This window comes from Brachyhypopomus gauderio, unplaced genomic scaffold, assembly GCF_052324685.1.
Source record: "Brachyhypopomus gauderio isolate BG-103 unplaced genomic scaffold, BGAUD_0.2 sc56, whole genome shotgun sequence".
Classification (NCBI taxonomy): domain Eukaryota; kingdom Metazoa; phylum Chordata; class Actinopteri; order Gymnotiformes; family Hypopomidae; genus Brachyhypopomus; species Brachyhypopomus gauderio.
In genome coordinates, this window is record NW_027506879.1 from 1829338 (window position 1) to 1844829 (window position 15492).

General features: G+C 42.5%; 1 protein-coding gene across 7 annotated transcripts in view; it reads right to left on the bottom strand.

The window, feature by feature from the left end:
• The window catches only part of prox1a (prospero homeobox 1a), a 57446-nt gene that overhangs the window by 6542 nt on the left and 35412 nt on the right, over positions 1-15492 (bottom strand). Inside the window, exons 5-6 of one of the 7 annotated variants that reach the window (XM_076987833.1) lie at positions 2454-2526; positions 1874-1932 (exon numbers count right to left, since the gene is read on the bottom strand). The exons of the other annotated variants lie outside the window; for them this stretch is intronic. Of the exons in view, the coding sequence (XP_076843948.1) occupies positions 1886-1932; positions 2454-2526 (120 nt within the window). The 3' untranslated portion in view covers positions 1874-1885. The remainder of the gene's footprint in view (positions 1-1873; positions 1933-2453; positions 2527-15492) is intronic. 7 annotated transcript variants of the gene reach the window in all.

A 15492-nucleotide genomic window follows, 5' to 3' on the forward strand; every position in this document is an offset into this window, starting at 1 on the left:
AACATACCCAAGGTCATTAAAAAAATTTACACAGGTACAACCTTGTACATCCAATCACACACCGCCATAAAGCAGCAGCCAATCACACACAGTGCACTCTCCACCAGAAAGCTCCACCCCCTGGGGGGCTGAATCATGTGCAGGAAGGGGAGAGAGGACAACAGCCAGAGGAGAGCACCAACCACCACTGGACATACAGTCACACAATGTCTCAAACACTCAGACAACTGTTTATTTGACATATACACAGAGAATTTTGTAGAGACAGTTGACCTCATCTACATATCAGAGGAAACCCATACAGATAGAGACTCAAACCCAAGACCTCAGTAGTGAGAGGTAAACATGCTAACCACCAAGCTACCATGTTGTATTTATGTCATTAAGATGTCTTTATGTCAGGTGTCATTATCAGTGCACTAAGGCCTGTGGTCACTGCGGGAAGTGAACTGATGTTTTTTATAGAAAGAAAAAAAAGCTAATAGAAACTAGAAGTGTGGCCCCTGTGCATTAGGGAGGAATAATGAAATCAAGTCATAAGATACTGAGCGGAAGCTTCAGTATCTAGTCTTAAAACAGTCTTAATCCAGTTTTAATCCAGCCTTAGTCCAGTCTTATAGTCCAGTCAGCAGGTTTTGACTCAACTAATCAAACAGGACCACACATGATGAAACCGATCCATTTGAAGGACTACAAACAACTGATTAAAAGTGCTATTTGGTGTTGGAATGAAAAACTTTAGCCACACCGACCCTTTCCACACAAGACAGTAACCTAACCCTTAATCCCCTAATCTAAACAGAAAACACAGTTCAAATGAGTGCAGATATACCATGAGGAGCCTGGACGTGCTGATTTATTTACAATAATAAAGTGCTGATTTATTTACAAACTGTGAATTTTAGCCCTGACAATGCCTAGATTACCACAGACTGAATTATAAACAAATAAATGCATGTGAATGTAACAGAGGGTCACCTAGGGCTTTGTTTGTCAGAACGCCAGGTTTCCACTAAGGTCAAACCCCACGCAAACCATGCGTATTATTAGTAACGGCAGCTTACATAAGACATTCGCAGATATGTGCATGTTTATTCTTGTTAATGTACTTTACTAATGTCCTTTAATATAATGCACATGTTACATGGTGCTACAACTATAAACTGAACTCTGAACTAGATTTGTATCACAGAGCCCGACAAGCTCTCCTCAAAGAGCCGGACAGATGAGCAGTTGTTTGAACAAAGCAACTATGACACCCCAGCCATGCACGGACCTTTGTCTCCCATTAGGTGTGTTAAATATACTGTCATCAAAGGCAAACCTTGTTTAGAAGACCTTGGCTTAGGGTTAGCTTTGCCAACATCACAACTGCCTGACTTCTGGTGATACACCAATAAGTGATAGCTTGACTATAAATATCTGGTTTAAGCCCATCCAACGAACAGGATGGTCGTTGTGACACACCTTTTTGGATGGCCTTTTTGTGTTTCCATGGTTATATGCATACCCTTTTTGTTATGCATGTTATATGCATTTTCTTTTTTCATGCTCGTGTTAAAGCTTGAAGGTGTGACATTTTTGTACAGTGTTATACAGTCATTTCTCGCCTCCTCTCCCTCTTTCTCCTGGGGCAAGATCACAGAATGGGAGGGGTGAGGAGAGAGGGGAGGGAGGGGGGGCAGCCCGGGTGCTTTAGGCTGGGGCTCCATCTCCTTCGCCTTCTCTCTTCCCAAGAGGCACAGCCTTCAGGGGTCATTTGTTTGATTATGCTGACTGTCCCCAGCCTCGGCAGTACACAATAAAGGCCTGACATAGCAGCCTGCTTGCCTTCTGTGTCCTGTAGATACTCATCACGAGTGTCAGGACATACCAAGGTTAGTGGTCACTGGGACGGCGCTTGTAGGCGAAGAGCTTGCCAAACGCACTTGGCTGATGAATGAATGTCACATGGAAAAGAGGGGGAGGCAGAGAAAGAGGTAAAAGAGAGGGAAAGATAGGAAGAGGGGATTACAAAGGTTATAGATATCCCAAATCCAAATCACCAACCTCAACACCAACAACCTACCACATCCTCTGTATTTTAAAGCCAAAAAAAGCTTTCAGAAAAACACCGGCAGTTTTAATATGGCAGGTGGATACATAAAAAGAGGAGATAGAGAAAGAGAGAGAGAGAGATAAAAAGAGAGAGACAGAGAGAGAGAGAAAGAGACAGAGACAAAGAGATAAAGAGAGAGAGAGAGACAGAAAGAGAGAGAGATAAAGAGATAAAGTGAGACAGAGAGAGGGACAGAGAATGGCTCATTTTAGTTTCAGGATGGACTATCACAGTCCATTTGTCAATTTGTATGAAGGATGCAATTAATTTACTGATTTTGTTTGTTTGATTTATTTTACTGTATTTTTAATTTACATACATATGTTTAATATACGTATATATACAGCATACATACATGTAAATGGGCCATATTTTGTCAATTGTAATTTTTCCACCGCAATCGAAATTTGTCCTCTGCTTTTTCCCATCTGTGCAGTTAGAACACACACACGCACACACACACACACACACACACACACACACACACACACACACACACACACACACACACACACACACACACACTAGTGATTACTAGGGGGCTGTGGATCACATGTGCCCAGAGCAGTGGGCAGCCGTAGCCCGGCGCCCGGGGAGCAGTTGGGGTTAGGTAGTTAGTTAGGTGCCTTGCTCAAGGGCACCTCAGTCATGGCCTCGGGTCTGGGAATCGAACCCACGACCCTCCGGTCAAAAAACCAGTTCCCTACCACCAGAACATGACTGCCCTGTGCCCATGGATGTATGTCATACATACATACATACATACACTCACTGGCCACTTTATTAGGTACACCTGTCTAATGTCAGCAATCACGTGGCAGCAACTCAATGCATTTAGGCATGTAGACAAGGCCAAGACGATCTGCTGCAGTTCAAACCGAGTATCAGAATGGGGAAGAAAAGTGATTTAAGTGACTTTGAACATGGCGTGGTTGTTGGTGCCAGTTGGGCTTGTCTGAGTATTTTAGAAACTGCTGATCTACTTGAACCTTGAGGTGTATGGGCTACAGCAGCAGAAGACCACACCGGGTGCCACTCCTGTCAGCTAAGAACAGGAAACTGAGACTACAATTCACTCAGGCTCACCAAAATTGTATAGTAAATTGTATAGTAATGAAGTAGAACTACTTCACTACTGTACTTAAGTACTAAAATGCTGTATATGTACCAGTAGCGAACCGTGACCTTTAAACCTGGGCCCGCAACCCCCCCCCCCCCCCCCGAATTTTTTTTTTCCTTTCTTAATAAACTGCAATAAAGAAAAACTGAGACGACAGTACAGCTTTAAAAACGTAATAAACAATAATATCTGTACTAGATAACGTCTTAAGCAAAATAAGTTTCCAAACAAAATAAGGTTCACAGCTCCGTGGTTCTCGGAAGCGGAATATGTAAACAACGAGGACATCAAAGGGATGAATCGAAACTAGCTAGCGGTGGTGCTAACGACAGCTAGCGTCGCCACAGCGGGCGGAAATTATCATACAGTTAAGCCCGCCCACTAAGAGAGAAGATATGATTGGTCAATTTTGCTGTCATTTGAAACTGGTATTGCGCTGAATTATAACTGCCAGGCCCTCTGTAAACGAACAGAGGGCATCACAGTCCTGATAGGGGGAGACACAGGCCCACAGGCTTCCACTTAACCCCTCACCTTCCAACACAGATTGAATAGACACGGGTGAATATTTTATTTGCTTATATTTTTGTAATTGTTTAGATGTCGAATGTCAAACTGTAAGTAGATAAAATAAAATTGGATAATTATATATATAATGCTTAAGAATATTTTAGGCCCTCTGAGAGGGCGTAGAGGGCCCTGACGGTTCCCCACTGATATGTACTTTACTGGAGTATTATTTTTTTCTCCTACTTCCACTTTTACTTCACTACATATTTTCCATCAGTTTAATACTTTTACCCACGATACATTTTTTACGTGCTGTATAGTTACTCGTTACAATTATAAACATGTTAGCTGGCGCTGTCACCGGGTCAAGCGATCAGGCTGTCTTATGAGAAAACTGTGCATGCTCCGGTCGCATCTCGTTTACTATGCTGCTGCCTTCACTGAGCACTTCAGCTTCGTAATCTAGGTTCACTTGACTGCCGCAAGGGTCCGCACGCAAAAATGACGCAATCGCGGTGGCTCCGCCCATGCGCGTTGGCCACGCACATGGTCGCGTTGCGAGGTCGTGCATCTCTCGATTTTTGTACGTGCGAAGTTACAAGGTGAAATTCATGCACTTGTATGGCACTTTGAAGGTCCATTTCATTATTTTCTAGCACCTTCAGAAGAGCAGCATAGGTGCTGCATAATAAGCTTGTTGGCGTGTACATGTACATATATTGGCACCTTCCACACCTTCAACATTCAAAATACACCTCGTTTTCTCAACTAAATTAAGACGAACTTGTACTTCTGCGTCAAACCTACGTAGCGGGACATAGGTTATCTGTTTTTTGTGTACGAAGTGTTAAGCCCAGTTTTTTAAGTTGCTACTTGTTTGTACATACAGAGCACTTGTATTTGTGGTCTTTGACATCTTTGATTTGTAAGTGATATAAAAAAAAACAATTGATAATCAAACTTTGACGGCTTTCTTTAATGAATTCAAAACACAATACTTGTACTTTTTACTTTCAGTACTTGAGTAATACATTTTAGAAAAAACTACTTGCAATACTTAAGTACAAAAAATGCTGAATACTTCTGTACTTCTACTTAAGTAAAGTTTTTAAAGATCACTTCAACTTCGACTCAAGTAAATTTTTGGATAGAGTACTTGTACTTTTACTCAAGTATGGGTCTCTAATACTTCATACAATTTTTATACAACTTTATACATTTTTTTAATATATATATATATATATATATATATATATATATATATATATATATATATATATATATATATATATATATGCACAAACTATTTTTTGTAAAATGCTACCCTTTGGTATAGACATTCAGGTCAATGACAAATGCAAAACAGCAAATAGTTTATCTATTAATGTTTTTTGCTGAAAAAAGTGGTAAAATTACATTATAAAATGTAAAACTACAACACTAAATTTGATCAAATAGGAGCAGTCATGAAGTCTCCTACCCACAACATGCAGGAGAATCAATTAAAGTTGGAAATCTTTTACATAGTTACTAAATATAAAGCATTGAATTGCTATGAATGTATTTTTAACAATAAAAAGCTTGTAAAATGCTGACTGTTTAAGTGAAGGCATTGTCCAGGAGAAAAGAGGGAATGAGGGAGAATGAGGGAGAGAGAGAATGAGGGAGAGAGAGGGAGAGAGAGAATGAGGGAGAGGCAGAATAAGGGAGGGGGGAAAGAGGGATGGGCAGAATAAGGGAGGGGGAAAGAGGGATGGGCAGAATAAGGGAGGGGGAAAGAGGGATGGGCAGAATAAGGGAGGGGGGAAAGAGGGATGGGCAGAATAAAGGGGGGGGGAGTTATTCTAGTCACAAACCCTTTTGTCTGTGTCTGCTGACTTCTCACACACAGCCAACAGATTCAACTGTTTTGTCACCTCCTCGTGTGGATCAGCTGTTGGGCTTTTGTTACAGCCATTGTGTAGGGTAAGACTCACAGGCTGCTCTGCCTCACAGGCTGCTCTACCTCACAGGCTGCTCTACCTCACAGGCTGATCTACCTCACAGGCTGCTCTACCTCACAGGCTGCTCTACCTCACAGGCTGATCTACCTCACAGGCTGCTCTACCTCACAGGCTGATCTACCTCACAGGCTGCTCTACCTCACAGGCTGATCTACCTCACAGGCTGCTCTACCTCACAGGAAATGTAGCTGGGACATGCAGCACACAAGCCACATCAATATTACAGACACCCTCTTTATTTCTCCTTATTTGGTCAGATGGAAAAAAAACAAACAAAATGCATGAGATTCATCTTAGCTGCCTGCAAGTTGGACCTGTCACGAAGAATTATGGGTAATAGTCCAGGAACCATGGTGACTCCTGTGGTCCATGATGTTTCACCCATTGCTCTGTGTTCCAGATGACTTTGAATGTGGAGAATTGTAATTGTATGAGGTTGTTTTGTGGAGAACTGTAATTGTATGGGGTTGTTTTGTGGAGAATTGTAATTGTATGGGGTTGTTTTTGTGTGTGTTGTAGCTAATGAGTGTTCCATAGCATAACAATGTTTATTTAGTTAAGTAGTGTTTGTTTAAGTTTGCTTATGTAGTTAAGAATTCTTATTTGGCGTATTTTAGTATGCTTATTTAGTTAAACTATAACCAGTGATGGCTAAGTTACCTTGAGAAAGTAATCCGATTACTGATTACAGATTACTCCTTTTAAAAGTAACTTAGTTACGTTACTGATTACTTGATTTTAAAAGTAACTACGTTAGATTACAAGTTACTTTAATAGTTACATTCAGCAGCAAAATAAATTTTTCCAATACTCACTTTATTGGAAGTGCATTTTTAACAGTAACAATGTATTGAAGCAGGTTCGGCAACCGAGGCAGGAACTGCTTAATCCAAAAATTCAGAGGAGGGAAACTTTATTGATAACGCAACCCTGGCGCGCGCCGTCGCCGCCCCCCCAGTGTCACTTAAAGGGCAAGACTCGCCGTGAGGAGTAGTAATCGCTACAGTATCTCCTGACATTACGTTTGTGTAGCTGCGCGGTATTATTTGTAAATTTATTTGTAAATGTAATATAAGCGAACTGTTCAGTCAAACAGCTTGTGAAACGAAATACCATTACAATTTCAAGCATTTTAAAGTAGGCTACGTTAGTCAAAATTCCAGCACTTTTCAAACGTGGAACACAAAGCAACATTAAAATTGGTCAGGTAAATGTTCCTTCCCCTGTTTTTGAGGGGTGTTTCTTTATACTACCACATATCGTTACGGGAGGACACTGCAAAAAATGACTTGTAAAACGTGCTCGCGCTTTCACAGGGTCGCGCACAGCGTGCGGAGTCGAGTGCTACGGTCAGACGCAAAAGTATAACTGAGCCAAGAAGAAAGATAAAGTATATATTTTTACTAAGGAAAATAAAAATAGTAACGCACAGTTATTTGGATAAGTAACTTTAATCTGGAAATAGTAGCGCGTTATATTACTCGTTATCAAAAAAAGTGGTAAAATTAGAGTAACGCGTTACTTAGTAACGCGTTACTGACATCACTGACTATAACTTTTAGAATTAATTACATTTTTATAACAAAGGTGTTTTAAATTACTGCACAATTAATTCAAATATACAATTGCATAAAATGCTACTAAGCCTAAAAATATGGTTTTGTAGTTCATGGCATGAAACTAGAATCAAAATGAAGATTTGGGAATCTACTCATGAGTGGGCTTCACCAAGGTCATTATTTATGTGTGTTTAAGGGCAAAAAAAAGGAGAGGGACACTAGCATCTATGCTTCTGTGCCATCAATTATTTGGCAGTGTTGAAGTCTCTCCCTCAAAGTGGCCAGTGATGAGAGCATGCTGAGATGTTCTACTGGTCCTCCACTGACACATATGAGAGGAGAGGCAGGCAGACGGATTGGGGAGGAGATCAAAAATACGAGGGAGCAGAGGAGACTCACAAGGGGAGGAGAGGAGACTCACGAGGGGAGGAGAGACCGCTGGGTCCTGCTTTCACCCAGAAATCTTTCACCCTGCAATGTGTGCTTGGTTTGTCTAAACAAGCATCTCCCTCTAAACCCCTGTGTTTGTTGTGTAAATATTGATTGATGAGTGACTTAGCTCCTGATAACTGACAGACACACCAAGGACTGCATGGGTATGAGAAGGAGGGGGAGCTGTGTGGCTGTGTCTGTACGGAGCTGTGTGGTTGTGTCTGTACGGAGCTGTGTGGTTTTGTCTGTACGGAGCTGTGTGGCTGTGTCTGTACAGAGCTGTGTGGCTGTGTCTGTACGGAGCTGTGTGGTTGTGTCTGTACGGAGCTGTGTGGTTGTGTCTGTACGGAGCTGTGTGGCTGTGTCTGTACAGAGCTGTGTGGCTGTGTCTGTACAGAGCTGTGTGGCTGTGTCTGTACGGAGCTGTGTGGTTGTGTCTGTACGGAGCTGTGTGGTTGTGTCTGTATGGAGCTGTGTGGCTGTGTCTATATGGAGCTGTGTGGTTGTGGCTGTGCGGAGCTGTGTGGTTGTGTCTGTATGGAGCTGTGTGGTTGTGGCTGTGCGGAGCTGTGTGGCTGTGTCTGTATGGAGCTGTGTGGTTGTGTCTATATGGAGCTGTGTGGTTGTGTCTGTATAGAGCTGTGTGGCTGTGTCTGTATGGAACTGTATGGTTGTGTCTGTACAGAGCTGTGTGGCTGTGTCTGTATGGAGCTGTGTGGTTGTGTCTACAGTTGTGATCAAATTTATTCAACCCCCACTGAAATAAAGTGTTTTGGCCAGTTTGACATTGATTTTGATCATTTCAGTCATCTTATTTACAATTATATCAAAGAGGCACTTATAAATTAGACAAACATAACATAATATTTATGATGGAATAACCACAAATGTCTTTACTGTGCTCACATCATTATCAGTTTTATTCAACCCCCTAGTGACATTATTTTTTAGTACTTACAGTTGTGATCAAATTTATTCAACCCCCAATGCTGCGAAGGGTTTTATGGAATTCAGTGCACATTTGTAATTGTGTTCATAATGAAATCTTACAAGGACTTGTTAAAGAACTAAATGCAACTAAGATAGCATCAAATTTTTTTGTCATAAAGTATCAAATGGCCTTTTTGTGATTTCTTCATTGACACAATTATTCAACCCCTTTACGACTACCACTCCTAAGAACAGAGGTTCATTCCAGTGTATTCCATCAGGTATTGAAAACATCTGTGGATGTCAACGAGCAGCAATCAAGCATGATAAGCACCAATTAGGCAGATTTAAAAGGACTGTGATACTCAGCTCCTTCTAGACATCTACTGGTGTGTTTCCAAGCATGGTGAAGGCAAGAGAATGGTCCCAGAAGACAAGAGAAGAGGTTATTGCTCTTCACAAGAATGGCAATGGATATAAAAAGATTGCGAAGTTGTTAAATATTCCCACCAGAGGTTCTCAATTGGATTTAAGTCTGGTGATTGCGATGGCCACTCTAGAATGTTCCAGCCTTTCATGTTCAACCATGCTCTAGTGGACTTGGATGTGTGCTTCGGATCATTGTCCTGTTGGAAGGTCCAACGTCTCCCAAGCCGCAGGTTTGTGACTGACTCCATCACATTTTCCTCCAAGATCTCCTGGTACTGAAGAGAATTCATGGTACCCTGCACACGTTGAAGCTTTCCTGTACCATTAGAAGCAAAACAGCCCCAAATCATAATTGACCCCCCGCCATGCTTCACAGTAGGCAAGGTGTTCTTTTGTTCATAAGCCTGGTTCTTCCTTCTCCAAACGTAGCGCTGGTCCATTGTCCCAAACAGTTCTAATTTAGTTTCATCTGACCACAGTACATTGTTCCAAAACCTTTGTGGCTTGTCCACATGACTTTTGGCATACTGCAGTCGACTTTTCTTGTTCTTTGGAGTCAGCAAGGGGGTGCGTCTGGGCGTTCTGGCATGGAGGTCTTCGTTATGCAGTGCGCGCCTTATTGTCTGAGCTGAAACTTCAGTGCCCACATCTGACAGGTCTTTTTTCAGTTCCTTAGCAGTCACGCGGGGATTTTTCTCCACATTACGCTTCAGGTAGCGCACAGCAGTCGCGGTCAGGATCTTCTTTCTGCCACGACCAGGTAACGTTTCCACTGTGCCCTTTAACTTGAACTTGCGAATGATACTTCCGATAGTGTCTCTTGGAATATTTAACAACTTCGCAATCTTTTTATATCCATTGCCATTCTTGTGAAGAGCAATAACCTCTTCTCTTGTCTTCTGGGACCATTCTCTTGCCTTCACCATGCTTGGAAACACACCAGTAGATGTCTAGAAGGAGCTGAGTATCACAGTCCTTTTAAATCTGCCTAATTGGTGCTTATCATGCTTGATTGCTGCTCGTTGACATCCACAGATGTTTTCAATACCTGATGGAAAACACTGGAATGAACCTCTGTTCTTAGGAGTGGTAGTCGTAAAGGGGTTGAATAATTGTGTCAATGAAGAAATCACAAAAAGGCCATTTAATACTTTATGACAAAAAAAATTGATGCTATCTTAGTTGCATTTAGTTCTTTAACAAGTCCTTGTAAGATTTCATTATGAACACAATTACAAATGTGCACTGAATTCCATAAAACTCTTCGCAGCATTGGGGGTTGAATAAATTTGATCACAACTGTATATGGAGCTGTGTGGTTGTGTCTATATGGACCTGTGTGGTTGTGTCTGTGCGGAGCTGTGTGGTTGTGTCTGTGCGGAGCTGTGTGGCTGTGTCTGTGCGGAGCTGTGTGGCTGTGTCTGTGCGGAGCTGTGTGGCTGTGTCTGTGCGGAGCTGTGTGGCTGTGTCTGTATGGAGCTGTGTGGTTGTGTCTGTATGGAGCTGTGTGGCTGTGTCTGTATGGAGCTGTGTGGCTGTGTCTGTACGGAGCTGTGTGGCTGTGTCTTTGCGGAGCTGTGTGGTTGTGTCTGTATGGAGCTGTGTGGTTGTGTCTGTATGGAGCTGTGTGGTTGTGGCTGTATGGACATTACATTTACATTTACATTTATGGAATTTGGCAGACACCCTTATCCAGAGCGACTTGCATTTTTTTTATCTAATTTTTATACAAGTGAGCAATTGAGGGTTAGGTGCCTTGCTCAGGGGCACCTCAGGTCTGGGAATCAAAGGTCTGGGATTCAGGTCTGGGAATCAAACCCACGACTCTCCGGTCACAAGACCAGTTCCCTAACCACTGGCCATGACTGTATGGAGCTGTTTGGTTGTGTCTGTATGGAGCTGTTTGGTTGTGTCTGTATGGAGCTGTGTGGCTGTGTCTGTATGGAGCTGTGTGGCTGTGTCTGTATGGAGCTGTGTGGAGCTGTGTGTCTGTGTCTGTATGGAGCTGTATGGTTGTGGCTGTGCGGTGCTGTGTGGTTGTGGCTGTATGAAGCTGTGCGGTTGTGTCTGTACGGAGCTGTGTGGCTGTGTCTGTATGGAGCTGTGTGGTTGTGGCTGTGTGGAGCTGTGTGTCTGTCTTTACGGAGCTGTGTGGTTGTGGCTGTGCGGTGCTGTGTGGTTTGTGTCTGTACAGAGCTGTGTGGTTGTGGCTGTGTGGAGCTGTGTGTCTGTATGGAGTTGTGTGGTTGTGGCTGTGAGGTGCTGTGCGGTTGTGTCTGTATGGAGCTGTGCGGTTGTGTCTGTATGGAGCTGTGTGGTTGTGGCTGTGCGGAGCTGTGTGTTTGTGGCTGTGCGGAGCTGTGTGTTTGTGGCTGTGCGGAGCTGTGTGTTTGTGGCTGTGCGGTGCTGTGTGGTTGTGTTTGTACGAAGCTGTGTGGTTGTGGCTGTGCGGAGCTGTGTGGCTGTGCGGAGCTGTGTGGCTGTGCGGAGCTGTGTGGCTGTGCGGAGCTGTGCGGTTGTGGCTGTGCGGAGCTGTGCGGTTGTGGCTGTGCGGAGCTGTGCGGTTGTGGCTGTGCGGTTGTGGCTGTGCGGAGCTGTGTGGTTGTGGCTGTGCGGAGCTGTGTGGTTGTGTCTGTATGGAGCTGTGTGGTTGTGTCTGTATGGAGCTGTGTGGTTGTGTCTATGGAGCTGTGTGGCTGTGTCTGTATGGAGCTGTATGGTTGTGGCTGTGCGGAGCTGTGTGGTTGTGTCTGTGCGGAGCTGTGTGGTTGTGGCTGTGTGAAGCTGTGTGGCTGTGTGAAGCTGTGTGGCTGTGGCTGTGCAGAGCTGTGTTTTTGTGTCTGTATGGGGCTGTGTGTCTGTGTCTGTACGGAGCTGTGTGGTTGTGTCTGTATGGAGCTGTGTGGTTGTGTCTGTACGGAGCTGTGTGGTTGTGTCTGTATGGAGCTGTGTGGTTGTGTCTCTTAGATTGGGTCGTTCATTCGTTGGTACATTCATTTGTTTGTTCAATAATCATTAATTAATTCATTCACTGTTTAATTAGTTCATTCATTAATTCATTCATTTGCTGATTTGTTCATTCATTCATTCATTTTTCTTTAAGAGGCATGGAAGCATGAGATTGAGCCCTGATTTCCCCACTAAGGTTAATCATTAAAGAGGACTCTGTTTTCTCTCAAGTGTCGTGTATCTCAGGGCCTGTATTTGCTCATGAAAAGGCACCATGTTAGCAGTGATACAACAATCACAACACAATTTCTAAAGATCTAGATTACTTGAAAAAATGTATTCAAAATTTTTTACATTGTTCATTCCGGTGATGACTTCTAAATATCCAGATGTCTGATTTATTAAATGGAAAATATGAAGCTCTTATGTTTTTTAGTTATAAAGTTGAACTAAATTGAAAAAAACATTTTTCACATATGAGAAAAAAAACTAAAGCAAACATCTCAGTGGCTCTGCATCCAGAACCCTTACCTAGATCAGACCTCAACTAGATCAGACCTCCAATAGATCAAACCTCACCTAGATCAGACCTCATCTAGATAAGACCTCAGTGAGATCAGACCTCACCTAGATCAGACCTCCAATAGATCAGACCTCCAATAGATCAGACCTCACTTAGATCAGACCTCACCGAAATCAGACCTCACAGATGGCCATGGCTCTTTTTTACAATGTTAGCAGACACATTTTAATAATAGGTGACCTGTCTGTTCATTTGCATCTGTATCATGTTTTATATGCTGATTCTTTGCCACATCTTCCCTCTTTTGCTCTCAGTAGACAGACAGACAGCACAACAGCTGACAGATGAACAGATATTATACACAATTTTAACAGATATGAGCTTATGTGAAAAACATAATAAAATAAAAACATTGTGTCATTTTCTTTGTTATTTGTGAAGGAGTAATACCCTAGAGAGATTGGTAGTAAGTGATGAACACATATCAAGAGAGAAATATAAAATATTTGCTCACAATTAAAGAAACACACATTTACATTTACATTTCACATGTATTTACATTTACTATTTTGTAATCTCATTCAGCCTAAAAGTGGATATATGTACGGGGCAGCTTGGAAGACTGAATCATTTCAAGAGATAATGGGTCAACAGTGAGGGGGGATGGAGAGGAACAGTGTCTCTCTTTCTCTCCCTCTCTGTCTCTCTGTCTCTCTCTCTCTCTCTCTCTCTCTCTCTCCCTGTCTCCCTCTCTCTCTCCCTCTCCGTCTCCCTGTCTCTCTCTCCCTCTCTGTCTCTCTGTCTCTCTGTCTCTCTCTCTCTCTCTCTCCCTGTCTCCCTCTCTGTCTCCCTCTCTCTCTCCTTGTCTCTGCTGGGCCCTTCATTGGTCTCTGTGTCTCTCTGTGTGTCTCTGTGGGTCTCTGTGTCTCTCTGTGTATCTCTGTGTGTCTCTGTGGGTCTCTGTGTGTCACTGTCCTTCAACACACGGCTGTACTGACTCAGCAGCAGCTTCACAAAACTGTGTTTATATTTCACAATTTTAAGCAAAAGCACCATATGACCATTTCTCAAGATTCATGATTCATGTGTGTGTGTGTGTGTGTGTGTGTGTGTGTGTGTGTGTGTGTGTGTGTGTGTGTGCAAGTGTATGTATCTGTGTGTGTGTGTGTGCAAGTGTATGTATCTGTGTGTGTGTGTGTGTGTGTGTGCAAGTGTATGTATCTGTGTGTGTGTGTGTGTGTGTGTGTGCAAGTGTATGTATCTGTGTGTGTGTGTGTGTGTGTGTGTGCAAGTGTATGTATCTGTGTGTGTGTGTGTGTGTGCAAGTGTATGTATCTGTGTGTAGGTGTGTGTGTGTGTGTGCAAGTGTATGTATCTGTGTGTAGGTGTGTGTGTGTGTGTGTGTAGGTGTGTGTGTGCGTGTGTGTGTGTGTGCAAGTGTATGTATCTGTGTGTGTGTGTGTGTGTGTGTGTGTGTGTGTATGTGTCTGTGTGCCTGTTTGTGTGTGCGAGTTGTTTTCAATGAGAGACCAATATCCATGCAACATTTTGTACACCTTGACTTTGATTAAACGTGGCCATGTTTACTCATAACTACACTTACCAAGATAAACAATGATGTGTCTACTTACATTTAAGTGGCAAAGGTCTTTGACTTAGAGGAGGTCCAGGGTCAAGCTCACACAGGACAAAGGTTGGAAAGTCATTTGTCTCATGTTGCAGTCAAATGAAAGAAGAGATGGGGGTGGGTAGAGGAGACAGAGGGACATATGGTGAGACAGGAGGGGGAGGGAGAGAACAGAACGGCCTAAGGAGCCACTGACTAGAAGAGTGGGGGGGGTGGGCCTTTCTGGCCAGGCAGAAGAAGAGATCTGGCACTGATACTACAGTTTTTCTCATCGATTTGGTTCAATTCTGAAAACTGTTCTTTCAATCTCCACATCTTTATTGCATTTCTCATTGTGTTTCACATTTTGCAAGTGGTCATGGACAATTGTCTGTTGTTTTTTGCATTATCAATTGCTTATGTCATGTTTATCAAAATGTGTTCTACAGATTGTCTGTTGAATTGTCTCCAAAACATTTAGTTTTTAGGTTATCACCTAGGTCATTACATGCAAAACTGCTGAACATGTCATAATCTCTCAGGCATAATTTTACATTTCTTTTTATGTATCTCCTTAGCTAGTTTTCATCAGAATATACTTACAGTCTGCAATGACAAATTGAAATAAATATTTGCTTTTGATGGAAAAACAAAGAATTTAGAGTTAAGTGTTTTTGTGCTTTTGCAGGTTGAGTTTTGCTGTTTGCACTAACTGTTTTGAGAAAATAAAAGTAAATTTTTTCTAACTAATGTATACAGACCACCAGGGCCTTACTCAGATTTCTTAAACGATTTCACCGATTTTGCAGCAAATTTAGCAGTATGTAGTGACAAAATAATAATGGTAGGAGACTAACATACATTTTGATAATGCGGAGGATCCACTGACAAGGGCTTTTACTTCTATATTGAACTCTGTTGGCATTAAACAAAACGTAGTAGGACCCACACATTATCGAAATCATACCCTAGATCTAATCTTAACGCTGGGTATCGATGTAGATAATATAAATATACTTCCGCAAACCGTAGCAATCTTTGATCCCTATTTAGTCCAATTCGATCTTCACCTTAACATAAATACCCGCCCGTCTCCTCGGCAGTGTATAAAGCGCTCGATAAATTCATCAACAGCAACACAGTTTATTGAAACCCTCCCTGATTTAACTGCTTTAGCTCATTCACCATCCGATCCAGGAGAGTTAGATAGTCTAACCGACTGCTTAGAGCAGTGGTTCTCAAACTTTTTACACAAAGTACCACCAACTGTCAAACGAAAAACCTCCACGTACCACCCCCCCCCCCCCAAAAAAAAAAAAGAAAAAGCTGTTTG